At 42.3% G+C, this 18,655-nt stretch overlaps 1 protein-coding gene across 2 annotated transcripts in view; it reads left to right on the top strand.

Moving 5' to 3' along the window:
• The window catches only part of slc4a2a (solute carrier family 4 member 2a), a 52,490-nt gene extending 36,366 nt beyond the window's left edge, over positions 1-16,124 (top strand). For both annotated transcript variants that reach the window (XM_084057925.1, XM_084057926.1), the window contains exons 16-24: positions 657-851; positions 1,023-1,129; positions 4,289-4,415; positions 5,104-5,193; positions 9,882-10,048; positions 11,083-11,324; positions 12,049-12,218; positions 12,392-12,565; positions 13,990-16,124. In XM_084057925.1, the coding sequence (XP_083914051.1) occupies positions 657-851; positions 1,023-1,129; positions 4,289-4,415; positions 5,104-5,193; positions 9,882-10,048; positions 11,083-11,324; positions 12,049-12,218; positions 12,392-12,565; positions 13,990-14,070 (1,353 nt within the window). In that variant the 3' untranslated portion in view covers positions 14,071-16,124. The remainder of the gene's footprint in view (positions 1-656; positions 852-1,022; positions 1,130-4,288; positions 4,416-5,103; positions 5,194-9,881; positions 10,049-11,082; positions 11,325-12,048; positions 12,219-12,391; positions 12,566-13,989) is intronic.
• The last annotated feature ends 2,531 nt before the right edge of the window (positions 16,125-18,655 follow it).

The following is an 18,655-nucleotide window of genomic DNA, read 5'->3' as shown; positions in this document are numbered from 1 at the left end:
ACGGGTGCAGCCAACGTCAACAACTGGTCTCGACCAGACGTGAGATTTCAGCGTACCGTAGGATGAAGCCCACGTCAGGATATATTGATAAATGCCGAAAGGTGCGGTGATCTCGCCGTACGCCCATTATTTGGGCTGCACCGCGTTGATAAATGAGGGCCAATGTATCCTCATCGCTGGTTTCTCTGGTCCGTTTGAAGAGGCTTATTTTACTCTGTAAAAAAGTCTTTATGTCACATACTGTACTTGATTTAGATGACACCTGCACGTCCGGGCACAGTAGCATGCCAAAAGTGTCTTGAGTTTTTGAGTGTAAACACATTTACACTCAAAGAATCAATGGAAATATTGCTCTCCAGAATTTTGCGTTTTATCCCATTTGACAGAAATGTACTAAATATAATATAATGGCCATGAATGAATCTATCTGATCTGCACCCCTGGAGAAGATGCTGATCTACTAATGTCTGTCTGTCTGTCTGTCTGTCTGTCTGTCTGTCTGTCTGTCTGTCTGTCTGTCTGTCTGTCTGTCTGTCTGTCTGTCTGTCTGTCTGTCTGTCTGTCTGTCTGTCTGTCTGTCTGTCTGTCTGTCTGTCTGTCTGTCTGTCTGTCTGTCTGTCTGTCTGTCTGTCTGTCTGTCTGTTCTATGTGTGTAGTTCTGCAAGGCCAACGGCATGGACTACCTCACGGGCCGCGCTTGGATCGGGATCTGGCTGATCGTCATCGTCATAGCGACCGTGGCGCTGGAGGGGAGCTTCCTGGTGCGCTACGTCTCCCGCTTCACCCAGGAGATCTTCAGCTTCCTCATTTCCCTCATCTTCATCTACGAGACCTTCGCCAAGCTGGTCAAGGTGAGAGAGAGACAGACAGGCAGACAGACAGACAGACAGACAGACAGACAGACAGACAGACAGACAGACAGATTTACACTGCTCCTTACTATTGGTCAGGACTGAGGTTTATTATGTACATGTTAAATATAATCGAATAATCTGACATTAAATCTAATGCAAACTCTTCAGATCTTCCAGGAGCATCCTCTGCGGGGCTGTCACCCGGGTAACGGTTACCCCGGTAACGAGACGGTGCCATGGATTGGGTGTAACTCCAGTAACGCCAGTTTTCCCGGGTAGGCCTGTCACGAGTATTACATGATCGCCTAATGGCAATTGTTTGAGATAATCACAATTATTTTTACATCAGTGGTTCTCAAACGTTTTAATTTCAAGGACTCCCATAACTCTGAGAGTGTACAAATGGAACCAAATGGACCCGTACCATTTGTACACTCTCAGAGTTACAGGCCTGTTTTTGGAGCCCCCTCAAGGAACACTGAGGGTCCCTGGACCCCACTTTGAAAACCACTGTTCTACATAATCATCATAATCGTTTCCATGTTGAAAAATGTCTGATACAATTTCAAATATTTTCATAAAATTACGTGAATAGCTGATCTACAAACTCGTAGATCGACTATTTCTGCAATTTCTTAAATCATTAAGTCATTAAATATGTCAGTCATTTCTTCTTTTAATTTTCATAACTTCCCTGTTAAACTTTTACGAAGCCTGAAAGGCAAACAGAAATGTATTTTTTATTTATTATGTTCAATAGAGTACTGAAGTCCTGACGTCACTCAGACTACCATGGTTCATGGCCATGCTGGCCATTGGACATTTTTGTAAAAAAAAAAAAAAAGATTTGCTACGGACATACAAAATGAGTGGACAATAATGAAACATTTGAGAATGTTTCATTGTTGTCTCCTAATGTGCCATAGTGTCGTAGTAAATAAGTGTCATACATATTCCGAAGAAAACCGGTAGACTTAACATTCAGTAATTGGGTCTTATAATCAAGATAATTATAAATTATAATGGTGTGTAAAAAATAAATCAAAAATTTGCCATGGAAAAGAACACGTCTTTGCCACGGACACATTTGTCTGTGTAAGGACATATTGATGACACCTGCACACTACCCCTGGGCCTCGCAAGTATTCTTGCTATTGAAAACCCCATAAGGAAATCTTAGATTGCATCATATAAGAACTGTGTTCCAAAAATAAACAAATCAGCCTCTGCGATTCTGTCAGGTGTGTGACTCTGTGTCCTTTATGATATTGACTTACATTTGATAACGTCTGTGTTTGGAGAAAAGGTAATTTTGATGCCGAAAAATTGCGACTGTTCATTTTTAGAACACAGTTCTTATATGACGCAATAGGCTCTATGCACAGCAGCCATATTGGAAAGAAATTGGGCCTCTTCTTACTTCCTTCACAGGTGTTACCAATTATACTGAAGGCTCTGTTCCATTCTGGTCAGGGTGCTGATATCATGCATGTTGGCTCACTAGAAACACTCCATTTTGGTTCCCAAATGGCCCCTTATGGTGGGTGTGTAACTCTGAGAGTGTACAAATGGAACCATATGGACCCGTAAGGGTCCATTTGGTTCCATTTGTACACTCTCAGAGTTATGGGGGTCCTTGAAAATAAGACAACCACTGTGCTACACTAAATGGAACGGAGCCTTAATTAGTATTACTAGACCATACCCGGTGAAAGGCGCAGGTGAAAGTAGTTGCAAAGTTGGGGTTAATGCACGTCCTGTCGCGCGGTTTCTCCCCCGCGCGCGTCCCGTCGTGGCGCCCCCCCCCCCCCTCCTCCCCGTCGTGGCTTCCCCCCCTCCTCCCCCTCGTGGGTCGCGTTGCGTCACCCCTCCCCACGGGCGTATATATATACAGTGATGTTGCTAGGTTTTCAATGTAATGGGTCCTGGGATGCAAGGGTGATCTTTTAGATGGGTCCCAGGGACATTTTATGGGTCCCACAAAAATGCACAGCGTTTAACTCGTGTTTCATCTTGGTTATATTCATGTAGAACATGTACAGTATCTATGTAACTATTACCTTGAGATGAAGTAGAATCACAGGTAGATACAGAGGATGTAGTCATGGAGGTAGGTGTGGGGTCATCATCATTAGCAGTACTTGATTTGGGTTTAGAAAATAGGCTTGCTATTTTCTGTTGCCCTGCAGCAGGCTTGAGAATCTTTTTTGGTGCCATTTTACACTAACATTATTATTTTTTTCTTTTATTTGTATAGTTTATTTTTAATTCAAGTGTGTTGTTTTCAAACGTGTTAACCATCAGGTCTGCTACGGGTCTACAGGTCTACGTCATGGCAGAGACGTCACTTTTCAACTCCGCAACAGACGGCCCTTGTGTGTGTGTGTTACACGCAAAATCGTTACCCAAAGAATTCGGTCTGAGCAATGAGCATGCGCAAAATGGCGGCTTTCATGGATCCTTATTATCATTTGTATCGTCTTTCTAAGACTATTTCTACGTGGATTTTATCGTTTATAAAGTAGGATAAAGTAGGATGTGGCCATCCAAAATGGTGGTGTCCCATGGATTTGTAAAATATTCGCGGTAAAAAAAATATTTTACCGCGAATTATTTTCATATTTTTTTCTGTTGGTGACAGAAAAAAGGACGCAGGCCTATGAGCATCTCTGTATATATATATATATATATATATATCAGCACGGAGAATGGCGTAGGCATATTACTCGCCCGCCGCGGGTCCCGTGGCAAACTTATTTATTCAGGCTATGTAGTCAGCCTGTGGCCATGTTTCCCATTCAACCCGAAAAAAAACCCTACGTCCGCTGCCAGTACTGCCATGCGGTTTAGAATCTACCATTAGTTTTGGGATACGATGTATACAAAAGGGTAAACAGCGGAGCCTTGGCGGACGTTCGCCCGATCCTGGAAGAGAACGACATAGAACCGTTCTTTATGGAGCTAATGTGCATCGTGTGTGGGGGAAAAAATCTGGAGTGTTTACTTTCCACAGTAGAGAGTGGGCGGGGTCTATGGTGTAGCGGCGGCGTCGGTGTTGCCATGTCCGCCGATTGTAAGCGCTTTAGGGCCAATGTTGGTGTTATAGGGTTCGTTTGGTTTGGCCTCGTTTTCATAGACCTTGCTGCTTGTTTCTCTCATGCGCAGTTTGATCAAGAGTCCAACCACCACCCAACCACCACCACCACCGTGAGGTTACTAGAATTATAGGAGGATTGGTAACACCTGTGAAGGAAGTAAGGAAGGGGCCCAATTCATTCCCAATATGGCTGCTGTGCATGGAGCCTATTCTAGATGACCCTATGGGGTTTTCAATAGAAAACAATAACCCTCTAGTGGCAGTGATGTCAGACTTCTGTTATATATGTCAAAAACACAATGAAATCGTTAATTCAAATGTCATGATGGTGACACAGGACGGTTCCTGAGAAGGTGTCTGGACAGCCCAACATCGCTCTGCTGTCACTGGTCCTCATGTCCGGAACCTACTTCATCGCGTTCTACCTACGCATGTTTAAGAACAGCCCCTTCTTCCCGGGAACGGTGTGTATGTGGGAGACACAACGGGCTGGTGTATTAGACAGATCTTTGGCTTGAAACCGAGATTTTTGATACAAATATTTCTTCCTGCCAGCCAAAGTTTCCAGTGGTGTAAAGTAACTAAGTACATGTACTCAAGTACTGTACTTAAGTACAATTTTCAGGTACTTTTACTTTACTCGAGTATTTCCAATTGTCTATACTTTTACTTTTACTCCATTACATCTCAGAGGCAAATATTGTACTTTTACTCCACTACAATTATTTCAAAACTTTAGTTACTAGTTACTTTGCAGATATAAATTATTACATTATAAAACATACATTAACCACTTTAGCCCTATACCTAGGCTATTTGAAAATAGCAGATCTACAAGCTCACAAGCTTGTGTTAGCATGTAGATCTGCTTTTTTCAATCATTTTAGTACTTTTACTTTTGATACTTTAAGTACATTTTGATACCAATACTTTTGTACTTTTACTCAAGTACATTTTGAATTCCAGGACTTTTACTTGTAACAGCTGTACTTCTAAATTGCAGTATTGACATGATTCATGTCTTCAACTGAAAATCCAAATTAAAGTGTGTGTGTGGGTGTGGGTGTGGGTGTGGGTGTGGGTGGGTGGGTGGGTGGGTGGGTGTGTGTGTGTGTGTGTGTGTGTGTGCGTGCGTGCGTGTGCGTGTTACAGCTCCGTAGGATTATCGGAGATTTCGGGGTTCCTATCGCTATTCTCATCATGGTGTTCATCGACGGCAGCATCAAAGACACTGAGACTCAGGTGAGGCTAGAAAGCTCTTCACTCAACTACAGAGAGGAGTCCCTCACGGCTCTGTACCAGTGTATTTTCTCTTTTCTGTTATTGTGAGGAGAGCTTTCTCTGAAAATAGCCGATCGAGAAGCCCACGCGTTGTGTGAGCTTGTCGATCTGCTATATTTTCAGCGAAAGCTCTCCTCACAATACGGATGCTGGGGTTTAAAGGGATATTTCACTTTCAAAAAAACTTTTGGTCGTTTTATCGTCTACTCAGGCTTTTATGAGCCCCCCAGACCGTTTTTAAGTTGCTTGATTCAGTATTTAGATATTAGATATTCATTTTATCAGACACGCCCCCTTCCTATACAAACCCATTATAACTTCAAACTCCATTTTTAACATGTTAGATTCATCAAAAACACCCGTCCTTGGTTCTGGATCTCCTTGGATCCCTCCTAATACGCGAGGGGGGCGTGTTTTTTCGATAACTCTTTTCATATATTTAAAAAAAAAAAAATTTAAATGAAAAAAATGTAATACATTAAAAAATGTCTGCGACGCGTTGTGAGCTTGTAGATCAACTATTTTCGGAGTGTGACACCCACACGCAGCCAAGCATAAAATGGCTTGTCTTGGTTCTACTGGATCTCTTGTCCAGTAGTCCCTCCCTAATATTTTATTTCGTATATGTTTCGTTTTCGTCAGTGAAAAAAGGTAGTCGACGAATAGTTTTAGTCAACAAAATTAATATTGTGCTCAATCAAGTAAGATTACTAGAGGCTTTAAGCTCTGACATTTCCTACAGCTTAACCACAATAAAGATTTCAACTAAACTAAACTGAATAAACAGCAATTCAAATCCGCAACAGAATAAAAACAATGATGAATTGTATAAAATATAAAGTACAGTGAGAAATAAAAAAACATTTAGGGAATCTGGTAAGACTTAAACTATTCCTTATGAATTGTTAATTGATCGTGAGCTATTAGTAAACTCCTTTTGCTGTGCCAATCATTTTGCCATATACGGTAGACCCCTTATGAGACAACGTCACACTGATAAGAGACAGTATTGGGCGTGCAGGCTGGCTCCAAAAGAACGTGACCACTCATTAGACGCAATTGGAAAAGTGTTCACGGCACGAGCGAAAATGCCTTCCATCAAACTTTCAGACACTGTTTACCTCCCAGTGTGGAGGAACAAAGCTCAGGATGTTTACTGTGATCGCTCCCTCTTGAAATAAATACTCTGTAAATACTTTCTGTTGTGTGTAAGCGATAACGGCGATTCTCAAACCAGTTGTTAAGCCGGCACTTGAGCATGAGTTACGCTCCGTCGCGCGCGGAGAACGGACGAGAATAGCAGACCCCGGCAAGCTCACACACGGTCGCATCTGCGACGCGTTGTGAGCTTGTACATCGGCTATTCTCGGTGTGCAACACTGTTGCATAATGAACTATATCCCTATGTCTCGCCAGGGACCGCCTCATGAGCCTACACACAGAATACGTTGAATGAACAAACTAGCAATCCCCAAAATAACAGGTTTGGGGATCTGTTGGTAGTTGATTACATGAAACCTGCGCATGCAGTCTCAAACAAATAATTGGTCTATTAGGGCAGTGGTTTTCAACCCTTTTTATATCAAGGACCATTATATATACATTCGGCATTTGAGCCACAGAACCACCATGTGATGAGATTTAGCCTCTCAGCCTCTCAGTAAGGGTCCATTTGGTTTCATTTTACGCTCTCAAGAGTTAAAGATCTATAAGGGTCCATTTGGTTACCAACTCTCCATCATTTAGCTGAGGACCACCTGGAACCTCCTCAAGGACCACTGGTGGTCCCCGGACCACTGATTGAAAACCACTGTATTAGGGAGACCTACAGGCATGGGAATCCCTGAATGGCCGGCTTCATGGATTGGCTAAGCTTTGCTGGACGTTTGAGCTGCTGTAGCCCTATATGTTCCACACACGTCAGTACTTTTTACAGAACGGGACCGGACTGATTTGGTTTTTGGCCACGTTTTGGTTCCGGTGTTTTGAAATGTTGTGTTGGACCGCGCACCTGAAGGGCCTCCAGAGTAACTACAACACTGCTGTGGCAGTGGGGCAAAACGTGTACTCGTTCGGAGGAGACGGCAACATGTTCAAAAAGGAACAGATCGACGTGCAGGTCTTCAACACTGTGTCTCTGCGCTGGCACAGTCTACCCCCGGTGATGGCCGGGAGAGGAGAACAATGTACCCTCGAGGTTCCCTCCATGCGCTGCTGGCACGCGGCCGTGCTGATAGAGGGCGTCATCTACATCTGGGGCGGGGTCACCAACACGCTGAAGTACTGCAGCGTCCTTTACGCGTTCGACGTCGACACCCACACGTGGTCAAGGACCGGGGTTTCCGGGACGGTTCCGGAGGGGCGGTGCGACCACTCGGCCTGCGTCCTGGGGAAGGTCATGTATATCTATGGAGGATGGATCCAGCTGACCGGAGACACGAACAGCATCTACAAGTTGGACACCGCCACGATGGTCTGGGCTTTAATCAACGCCAGCGGAACTCCGCCACCTGCGTCGGAATGTCACTCTGCCACCATCATCGGGACAAAGATGTTTGTTTTCGGGGGCTTCGGAGCGTGCTACAACAACGACGTCAGCGTGTTCGACGCCGAGACCGACCGCTGGCTGAGTGCGCCTCCTGCGCGGCTTCTTCCGGAAGGGCGCTGGGGTCACTCGGCCTTTGCCTACGACGGAGAGCTGTACATATTCGGCGGCATCAACCTGAACCAGTACTTCAACGATCTGTGGAAGTTCAACCCGGAGACCTTCCGCTGGACGAAGGTCGAGCCCAAGGGGAAAAGCCCCTATTGGAAGTCCAGGACGTGCTGTTGCAACATGGGAGACCGCATCGTCCTCTTCTTACCCGGCGATCTGTACATCTTGGACTTGAGTCCTAGTCTGAAGACATTAGCCAAGCTAGCCGTTATTCAACACGATTTGGAGCAGTCTGGTCTCCCACACGACATCAGGTGGGAACTGGCAGCCATGACTACCAACACTGACAAAGTATAGCCCAGTGGTTCTCAAACTTTTCCATGTCAATGACCCCTAAATGTATGAGTATTTGGCCGCGGACCCCCCATCTGAAAAGATTTTGTGCCAAGGACAAATGGAACGAAATGGACCTTTGCGGGTCCATTTGGTTCCATTTGTACTCTCTCTGAGTTACAGACCCATAAGGGTTCATTTGGTTCCTAACTATCCGTCCTTTATCTGGGGAACCCCCTGGAACCCCCTCAAGGACCCCTGGGGGTACCCGGACCCCACTTTGAGAACCAATGGTATAGCCCACGGAAAAGGAAAAGAGAAAAGAAAACAGAAGACAGTTCTGTGCGATGAAAAAGAAGAATGGGATAGAGGAGACGGTAAAGACTCTCCCTCCATTCAGATGGGAAAGAAGGCAGAGCCCAGGAATGTGCTCAGTGGTCCCCAACCAGGAAGTAAACAACATAATTAAAGAATAGAGCAGTGGTTCTCAAACCTTATCGCGTCAAGGACCCCCAAATTGATGCATATTAGCCCGTGGACCCCCATTTGAAAAGATATGCCAGGGACGTGTAAGAGAAGATTTTTTACAGCAGTAGCAGTGATTCTCAAACATTTTTAATTTCAAGGACCCCCAGTTTGATATGCATTAGGCTACGGACCCCCATTTGATACCATTTTGATCTCTGGGACCCCCAACCTACACTGTAGTAGGCTATCATCTGTGTTCATTTCACTCTGAGAGTGTACAAATGGTTCCATTAGTACACTCTCAGAGTTGCAGACCCATAAGTCCATAGTTAGGTCCATTTGGTTCCTAACTAGGAATGATATTTTTGGGACCCCCTGGAACCCCTTTCGAGGACCCATGGGGGTCCCTGGACCCCACTTTGAGAACTCTACAACCAACTGAAGTGCACCAGTATACACATGAATGCAAGGAAGATGTTTTTTTTTCTCCTTCAATTCTAGATTTGTCAATTATTTTCCGACTTTTCTTCCTTTAGTCATCACGCCAATTAACCCTCATTTCTGTCTCGCCACTGATGTTGTACCCTACTGGCTCACCTGTTAGTGAGGAGTCCCCACCAGGAGGATGTGGCGCATCCATCCTACTTTTCTGTACAACATTCCCCTGTGACAAGCACCATCCCCGCCTGTAGTGAGTCGCCAGCGGAGCGAAATGAATTGGGCCTCTTCCTTACTTCCTTCACAGGTCTTTCCAATTACACTAACTAGAGGTTTGGGAACCTATCCACAAGTTTCCTAGGCTGTGTGGGCATCACTTCCTCTCGATTTCATTGGATATCATTGGATTTCATTGGATCAAATCAACAGGAAGTGATGCCGACACAGCCTAGGAAACTTGTGGAGAGAACCAAGGAATTTATTTTAAAAGGAAGAGACGCCGATGTCATTTTCTCTATCCTGCAATCCCAGCCGGCAGATTCGTCTGCATTTGTAAACATATTTTGTTCCAGGGACCTCCAGAAGCAAAGATTTGAGTTTCAAATGTTTGCTTTAAAAAACATATATATTCAAAGATTTAGCTATCTAAAGATCTGCTATCTTTGAAAATCCAAAGAAATCTAAAATGACAGATGCATTCCCCGGATTGAATGGGTTAAAATACTAACATAATCATTTGTGTGTGTGTGTGCAGAAACTGAGCGTGCCCAGTGGCTTCTCGGTGTCCAGCCCAGAGAAGCGTGGCTGGGTGATTTCTCTGCTGGGGTCGGACGGTCAGTTTCCTGTTTGGATGATGGCTGCCAGCATCCTGCCCGCCATTCTGGTCTTCATACTGCTCTTCATGGAGTCGCAGATTACAGCGTACGACCCACACACGCACACACATATGTACACACGTTGGTATTACTATCAATCAATCAATCAATCAATCAATCAATCAATCAATTAAACTTATTATAGAGCACATCTTCACACAACCTTAGTTGACCAAAGTGCTGCAAAGGTAAAATGCAAAGCAAAAAAAAAAAAATCCAACCAAAAAAACACATAAACATGTATAAAGCACATAGCATGTATCCATATAGGAGATACGGACAAATAGAGCGAGTAATCCGAGTATATTTACACCTATGTACACAGGGAAACGTTAGACAGGAGTTAAAAACAGGAAAATGTAGGTTTGGATGTTGTTAAAAGCCAGAGAGAAAGGTGAGTTTTAAGTAGGGTAATCTCAATGAACTGAGCACGATCACCTCTGGTTTTGAGAGTTAGGTTTGAAGGCACAGTCAGCAGCGACATATATAGAGGACCATTTATAGATGTAAAAGCAAATAGCAACATTTAAAATCAATTCTATATTTAACCGGAAGCCAATGGAGTGAGGCCAAAGTCATTTTTTTGGTACCTGTGAGGCGAGCGGCAGCGTTTTAGACTAGTTACAAACGCCTGAGTGAGGAGTGGTCAATGCCATAATATAGGACATTGCAGTAGTCCAGCCTAGATGTCATAAAGGCATGGATCACTAATTCAAATTGTTTGAGGGGGAGATAGGGGGAGATAGGGTTTGATTTTGGCGAGTAGCCGTAGTTCAAAAAGGTGGTTTTGACCACGGAGCTTATCTCTTTTTCAAATGTAATGAATTCAAGTCTCCATGGGGTGACTAATCAATAGAAAAAAAGTCATTTAGGGGGTGAACTAACCCTTTAAGTAGATGTGCTTAGTTACTTTCCACCACTGACTATACTGTACTAATGGGGTCATTTGTCTGTCTGCCTGTCTGTCTGTCTGTCTGTCTGTCTGTCTGTCTGTCTGTCTGTCTGTCTGTCTGTCTGTCTGTCTGTCTGTCTGTCTGTCTGTCTGTCTGTCTGTCTGTCTGTCTGTCTGTCTGTCTGCAGGTTGATCTGCAGTAAGAGTGAGCGGATGCTGGTGAAGGGGACGGGCTTCCACCTGGACCTGTTGATCATCGTCATAGTGGGCGGGGTCTCGGCGCTGTTCGGGTTGCCGTGGCTGTCCGCGGCCACCGTGCGCTCCGTCACGCACACCAACGCTCTGACCGTCATGACCAAGGGCGACAAGCCCCGCATCCAGGAAGTGAAAGAGCAGAGAGTCACCAACTTCCTGGTGGCTCTGCTAGTAGGTAATACACTTTATTATACCGCGCACTTCAACGGACAGGTGGCGCCATCTTGAGGGGTTTCCGCTATTATTATTTTCAATGGGGTGACGTCGCGTTCTCTTTCTAGATACCGTACTTTAGAGGCATAGTTCACCCAGTTTTTCTATCGATTAGTCACCCCGTGGAGAATTGAATTCATGGATATTTGGGGTTTTTTGTTACATTCCTAAGCCAATAGGCAGGCAGCGGTTCCGGTAGGAGACACAAAGGAGACTCTTTGTGTCTCCTACCGTCACCGCTGCCGGTCATCAAATTATTGGCTTAGGAATGAGACAAAAACAAAAAAAAATCCATGAATTCAATTCTCCATGGGGTGACTAATCGATAGAAAAAAAGTCATTTTGGGGGTGAACTATCTCTTTAATATACTGTCTATATACTACTATATAGACTGCATACTGTACTATACTATCATGTACTGTACTACATTATATTATACTGTACAATATATTACTATACTATAATATACTATAGTATTTTAAGTACTGTATAGTTCTATGCTATATTATATTATATTATATTGTATAAGTCTTTTATAATCATGGTTATTGTTATGTAGGTCTGTCTATAGTGGTTTATAATCATGGTTATTGTTATGTAGGTCTGTCTATAGTGGTTTATAATCATGGTTATTGTTATGCAGGTCTGTCTATAGTGGTTTATAATCATGGTTATTGTTATGCAGGTCTGTCTATAGTGGTTGGTGACCTGTTGCGTCAGATTCCTCTGGCCGTGCTGTTTGGCATCTTTCTCTACATGGGGGTCATGTCTCTGAACGGAATCCAACTGACTGACAGACTGCTGCTGCTGCTGATGCCCCCCAAATACCACCCTGACCTCACCTACATACGCAAGGTAATGCCCCCCAAATATCACCCTGTAGTACCCCAATTACCACCCTGTAATACCCAAATACCCACAAATACCACCCTGTAAGGCTGGTAGGCTTACGGTTAAAATGCCCCTAAAAAAACGTTTGTGTGTGTGTGTGTGTGTGTGTGTGTGTGTGCGTACGTACGTGTGTGCAGGTGAGGACCCTGAGGATGCACCTGTGGACCATCATTCAGATAGTGTGCTTAGGGGTGTTGTGGGCGGTCATGTCCAGCTCCGCTGCCCTGGCCTTCCCCTTCATTCTGCTGCTCACCATTCCTGTGAAGATGCTCATCTTACCCCGCGTGTTCACCAGGACCGAGCTGCAGTGTGTATGTACACGCACACACACCCACGCACGCGCGCACGCACGCACGCATGCAATGTACAGTCGAATCACAGTATGAGTGCATTCATTCACAAAACATTTCTTAATCATGAACAATGTAGACCAAGAGTGACCATATATTTGAAAATAGCACTGCACATCCTGTCATGCTGTACGATTTATTATTTACAATTTACTTTTTAGGCATTTGAGCAGACGCTAAATACGCTTAATCCAGAGTAATTTACAATAAGCAAGGTAAGGTAATACATCAAATGAATAGAAATAGTAATCTAGGATCATAGGTAAACCAAGAACCTATCATCAGTCTAAACAGTAGAATATCCCCAAAATCTAAAAATCTGTACATTGAAACTATACACACTATAGGATGCCAGGTCTACAAATGACCTGGCATCTGTCTACATAACATGCTGTCTAAATGACATGTTAGCCTTTGCATAAGCCTGCGAGGCTAGGGCAAGTGCTACGGGCTGAGGTGGAGTCTGAAGTCAGACTACGGCGGAAGATTGGGAGTGAGTCTGCATTTCTAATTGCAATGGGGAGTTTGTTCCACAGTTTATGAGCCAAACTGTACTGTACCTTTGGACCTTAACAAAGTCACACCATTCTCATAAAACTCATTATAACTTTTTTTTATTTAATTACAGTGCAAATTCAACACATTCTTACCAATTCTACTGAGAAACAGCCTATCTGCCCAGGTTGATTTCAAAACAGAAACGTAAATGTGTGAATTTCACATGAATATACAGGTAAGCAGGACATAATATAATACATTTTAGGAAGCAACCCGTGGGCAATATAACATCTGCCCTCTTGCCACGATTGGCCCAGGGTCTGACTTTGGACATGTTTGCTGTAGACAGTGTAGGAGAGACCATAGGAAAGGAGACAGTGTAGGAGAGACCATAGGAAAGGAGACAGTGTAGGAGAGACCATAGGAAAGGAGACAGTGTAGGGGAGACCAGCGGTGGCCTAGTGGTTAGAGGGGCGGCCTTGATACCGGAAGGTCCCTAGTTCGATTCCCCAATTCATCACATCAATCATGAATCACCGCTGAATAGCCCTTGAGCAAGGCTTCCATGCAGGGTCCGGCTGGAAACAAGCTTCGTGCTTAGTCCGACACCCTGGGTAAACAACAAACTTTGCTTTGCTTTGCTTTACCATAGGAAATGGAGACAGTGTAGGAGAGACCATAGGAATGGATACAGTGTATGAGAGACCATAGGAATGGATACAGTGTAGGAGAGACCATATAGGAATGGATACAGTGAGGGACAATTTCTATGAACTTTTATTCACATTATATTCAATACAATGTAGGACAATGAGCCTGTGTGTGTGTGTGTGTGTGTGTGTGTGTGTGTGTGTGTGTGTGTGTGTGTGTGTGTGTGTGGATTACAGTTGGATGCGGATGACGCTGAACCCAAACTGGACGAGGATGCTGGGCTCGACGAATACTCTGAGAGACACATGCCTGTTTGATCCCGCCCCTTTGTTCCCATTGGTCCGTCCAGCCTGACAGACTTGTGCTTGAATGACCCCTGCCCCTTTGTTCCCATTGGTCCATCCAGCCTGACGGATGTTTCTGCTAACCAATGGAGGGTCCAGGCTTTCCAGACTGTCCAATATATTTTGTTTGTTTACCTTTTATGAATACAGAATATACTGAGAATATATATAATATTATAGTAGTATATTGACCAGTGGTTCTCAAACATTTTCATGTCACGGACCTCCACATTCATATGTATTTTTTCTAGATCTTTTTCAAAATAGCCAATCTAAAAGCTCACAACGCGTCAAATCGTGACACGGTGTAGACTTAAAGATCTGCTATTTTCAAATAGCCGAAATGGGTTAAAGTGGTTAAACTGTTTGTGATTCTTTTTAAAGGGATATTTCATTTTCAAACATGTTTGGGGTAATTTTAATGTCTACACAGGCTTTTGTGAACACCCCAGAAAGTTTTTAAGTTGCTTAATTCAGTGTAGGTATATTGTGGAAATCTTTTATTTTGTTTTTTTCATTTCCCCCCAAAAATATAAAAAACATTAATGAAAAAACACGGCCCCCTCATGTATTAGAAATAGAAGGAATATCAGTCACCAGAACCAAGGACGGGTGTTTTCGATGAATCTAACATGGTTAAAATGGAGTTTGTATAGGAATGGGTTTGTATATGAAGGGGGCGTGTCTGATCAAATTAATATCAAATATCTAAATACTGAATCAAGCAACTTAAAAACTGTCTGGGGTGTTCACAAAAGCCTGAGTAGATGTTTAAAAAAAGTGAAATATCCCTTTAACTAATGTTGCTGCATGGGGACCCCCTGGAACCCCCTCAAGGACCCCTGGGGGTTCCCAGACCACACTTTGAGAACCACTGACATATAGAATACGGTATATAGAGAATATAGAATAGCCTATAGCAGCAGAAGGCAGAATGATTATAAGAATAATAATTCTTTCATGTTGGTGGGGGGTTTGTTCATTTCACAATGATGATGAGAAATGTACACTTTCTATACTGTCTGTCTGTCTGTCTGTCTGTCTGTCTGTCTCCTGTCGTTGTACAAAAGCAGATGGTGCTTCTCAAGATATTTTGATTAATCGAAAACGTAATCGATAGAATCGACATTCATTATATCAGCATTTAATGAATGAAAACAACAGGTCAAAGGTTCTTTACTACTTATCCTACTAGCTCTGTAGGACAAGCAGTTAAGTTCAACTGGTGGACAAGTGCTCCCTCTAGAGGATGGAATCAACACTGATAACTGCCTTCAGAATAGGCGCTATGCACAGCAGCCATATTGGAATGAAATTGGGCCTCTTCCTTACTTCCTTCACATGTGTTACCAATTACACTAATGAGGCTCTGTTAGATTTAGTGTAGCACAGTGGTTCTCAAACCTTTTCATTTCAAGGACCCCCATAACTCTGAGAGTGTACAAATGGAACCAAATGGACCCATAAGAGTTACACACCTGTAAAGGGCCATTTGGAACCTCCTCAAGGAACCATGAGGGTCCCTGGACCACACGAGACCCACTGGTATAGCAGAGTGTTTCCAGTGAGCCAACATGCACAATATCAGCACCCTGACTCTGTTTGACCAGAATGGAACAGAGCCTTCATTAGCATTCATTGGTAACACCTGCGAAGCAATGTGGCTGCTGTGCATAGAGCCTATTAGCTTTATTGTCACATTACAGGTTTACAGAAGTAAAACAAAGTGGGTGAAATGTGTTTGTTGCCTTAAACTCAACATAACTTGAGTAACCTTTATTAACATGAGTAATCTTTATTTTTATTGTAATTCATGAGACACATTAAAAAAAGAAGCATTTTATGAACCCTCTGACATTTTTAGAGAAAGTGCCTTTTTTCAGACAGTCATGCTTTCAGCCATGTGCCACTTGATGTCCTATCTTCAAAATGTCACAGGTTTGATCCCCACAAGTAACACATTTATGTCTGTTGTGCTCCCTCTGTGAGTGTCTGAATCTATTAATAAAATTATAGTATTCTCTGATGCTCATATTGTCTGTAATTCATTCAGAGGTCTTGCCTGTACAACATTTTTAAATGTTGCACAAAATCACAACTTGCTTTCATATCCAGTCTGCCTGTATGTTCTCGATGTGACATGCCTCGCTACAACTCGTCCTACAGATTTTATGTATTATTATTTATTATTTGTATGACCAAATTGTTATTAAAAGATTGTTTTTGAGCGGAAGAGACAATACATTAAGTTCAAATATGTCATGAAAGCAGAAACAAATTCCCACGACAAATTATCAGACTATGGTCATTAACATTCTGTATGCTGTGGTTGCAAAACAACCCAGGCCTCTTCTTCTTAACCCCAGGGTTCTCATAGAGAATAAAAGTCTGCACAACAACAGCATTGATCCTAAAACTGTTTTTTTGTTTACTTTAAAAACACAGAAAAGTGGTACAGGTGGTACAACGTTTCGGCCACACATGGCCTTCATCAGAGAGTCCTCATTTACCCTCAGAAAAGAGAAACAGAAACTAAACTGAACCTGTTTTAATATTGAAAAAAACATTCAATTTAAATGCTCATTCTCTGATTGTACCAATGTAAAGGTGTTCAACCTAGTGGAGTACAGTTTAACCTTCTGGGCCGCAGTAATGTTTGGATTGATTCTGTCCGAGCTACAACATTGGGATCCCCCTGTATTTGTCAAAATACTTCCAAAACGTTAATGAAGTCCACGATCATAACACCAGAGGAAGCTCCACTCTAGAAGGAAAACTTCAAACGATAAGATACGATATGAGGTGGTTCCTATCTCAGTATAGCATGTTTCTCCTTTGCTGCCATCTTGAGCCTTTTGAGGCCAATAAAATATGTTTTTCTTTTTTTTTTTTTTTTTTAAGTTTGAGAAGTATATCGGGCTTAAAAGAGCACTTCACCAATTTTCAACCTTATCTTCATATAATTGGACCTCACTAATGTGGTCATTATAACATCATACAGACATTTTCTGTAGGCCTACTCACTCTGTGTCTCAGGGGAGGACTGTGGACAGTTCAGAACCTACTTACCAATGGCATCGTTGATTCCAAGCTAATAGCAACTAAAGCCTTCCTCTTCCGGGAAAGTTAGCATGCTATTATAGTAGAAGCCATTGTTCTTGCAGCAATAAAAAAAAATCAAAATAAAGTTTGAAATCTTATTTGAAATGACCAAACAACTATTTTGGGGGTCCTTGACATGAAAAAAAGTTAGAAAACCACTGATTGTTATAGCAACATAAGTTTTTTTTCAAGAAACTGCAAGGATTTAGAAGACATTTGTAGAATCCCCCAGAAGCAAAGATTTGAGTTAAAATGTTCGCTATGAAAACATATATATATTCAAAGATTTGCAAAAAAAATCATGATTTTTCAAAAAATAGCAGATCTACAAGTATGTATAACTGCTATTTTTTTGTATGTGTAAGTGTGGGGGGTTTCAGCTTTTGTCAGATAGGGCTCCAAGGGGGGAAAAGGGTTTCAAGGGGTCAACACTCTAACCACAAAATAAGCCCTATTTTTGTACAACTTTTGCCTATGATTTGTACAAAATAGGGACTCCAGGTTGAAAGTGCACTGGAGTATTTCCAATTTTCAGTACTTTTACTTCACCTCACTACACCTCAGAGAGGCAAATATTATACTTTTACTCCACTACAATTATTTGAAAACTGTAGTTGCTAGTTACTTTGAGATTGTGATTATTTTGATCAAAACATACAGTACATTACCCTCTTCCGCCCTATTTCAGCCATTTGAAAATAGCAGATCTACAAGCTCACAATGCGTCGCAATGCGCAACACAATGCGAGGCATTGTGAGCTTGTAGATCTGCTGTTTTCAAGAGATTTGTAATATATTGTATACATTTGAAAGTGTGAGTTTTTTTCTACATTGCAGCATTGATACTTTTACTAGAGTAAAAATAACTTTTCCCACCTATATCAAAGGTATAATACATTTTTTTTAGGCCTGTCAAAAAAAATCGATTCATGAATAAATCTCGATTCTTAATGCCACGATTTTAAAAATCGAATCAAAATATTAAAATAGATTTTTTATGAAAATAAATAAATAAAATAAAATATATATATATATATATATATATATATATATTTTATAAGTTAGTACCTTTTTCACTGGCACTTTGTCTGAAATCAATGTCAGAAAGACTGACTGACATGATCTGGCTGCATTGAAGTGTATGATTCAACTTTTCATGGTTTATATTATATTAAAATGTTCTAGCATAATTAAAGCAAAGTGATTTGGGGTAGAAAATCGCAATAAATCGCAGAATCGAATATCAATTAATCGCAGAATCGCAATTTTAATCGAATCGGCACCCTAGAAAATCGCAATAAATCGCAGAATCGAATCGAATATCAATTAATCGCATAATCGCAATTTTAATCGAATCGGCACCCTAGGAATCGATTTTGAATTGAATCGTGAGGTAAGTGAATCGTGACACCCCTAATTTTTTTTCATTTGAAAACTTGTGAAAAGGGACATTTTG

The sequence above is a fragment of the Gymnoscopelus microlampas genome (assembly GCF_963454915.1).
Source record: "Gymnoscopelus microlampas genome assembly, chromosome: 5".
NCBI lineage: Eukaryota > Metazoa > Chordata > Actinopteri > Myctophiformes > Myctophidae > Gymnoscopelus > Gymnoscopelus microlampas.
This window is presented reverse-complemented; position numbering and strand designations above follow the sequence as displayed.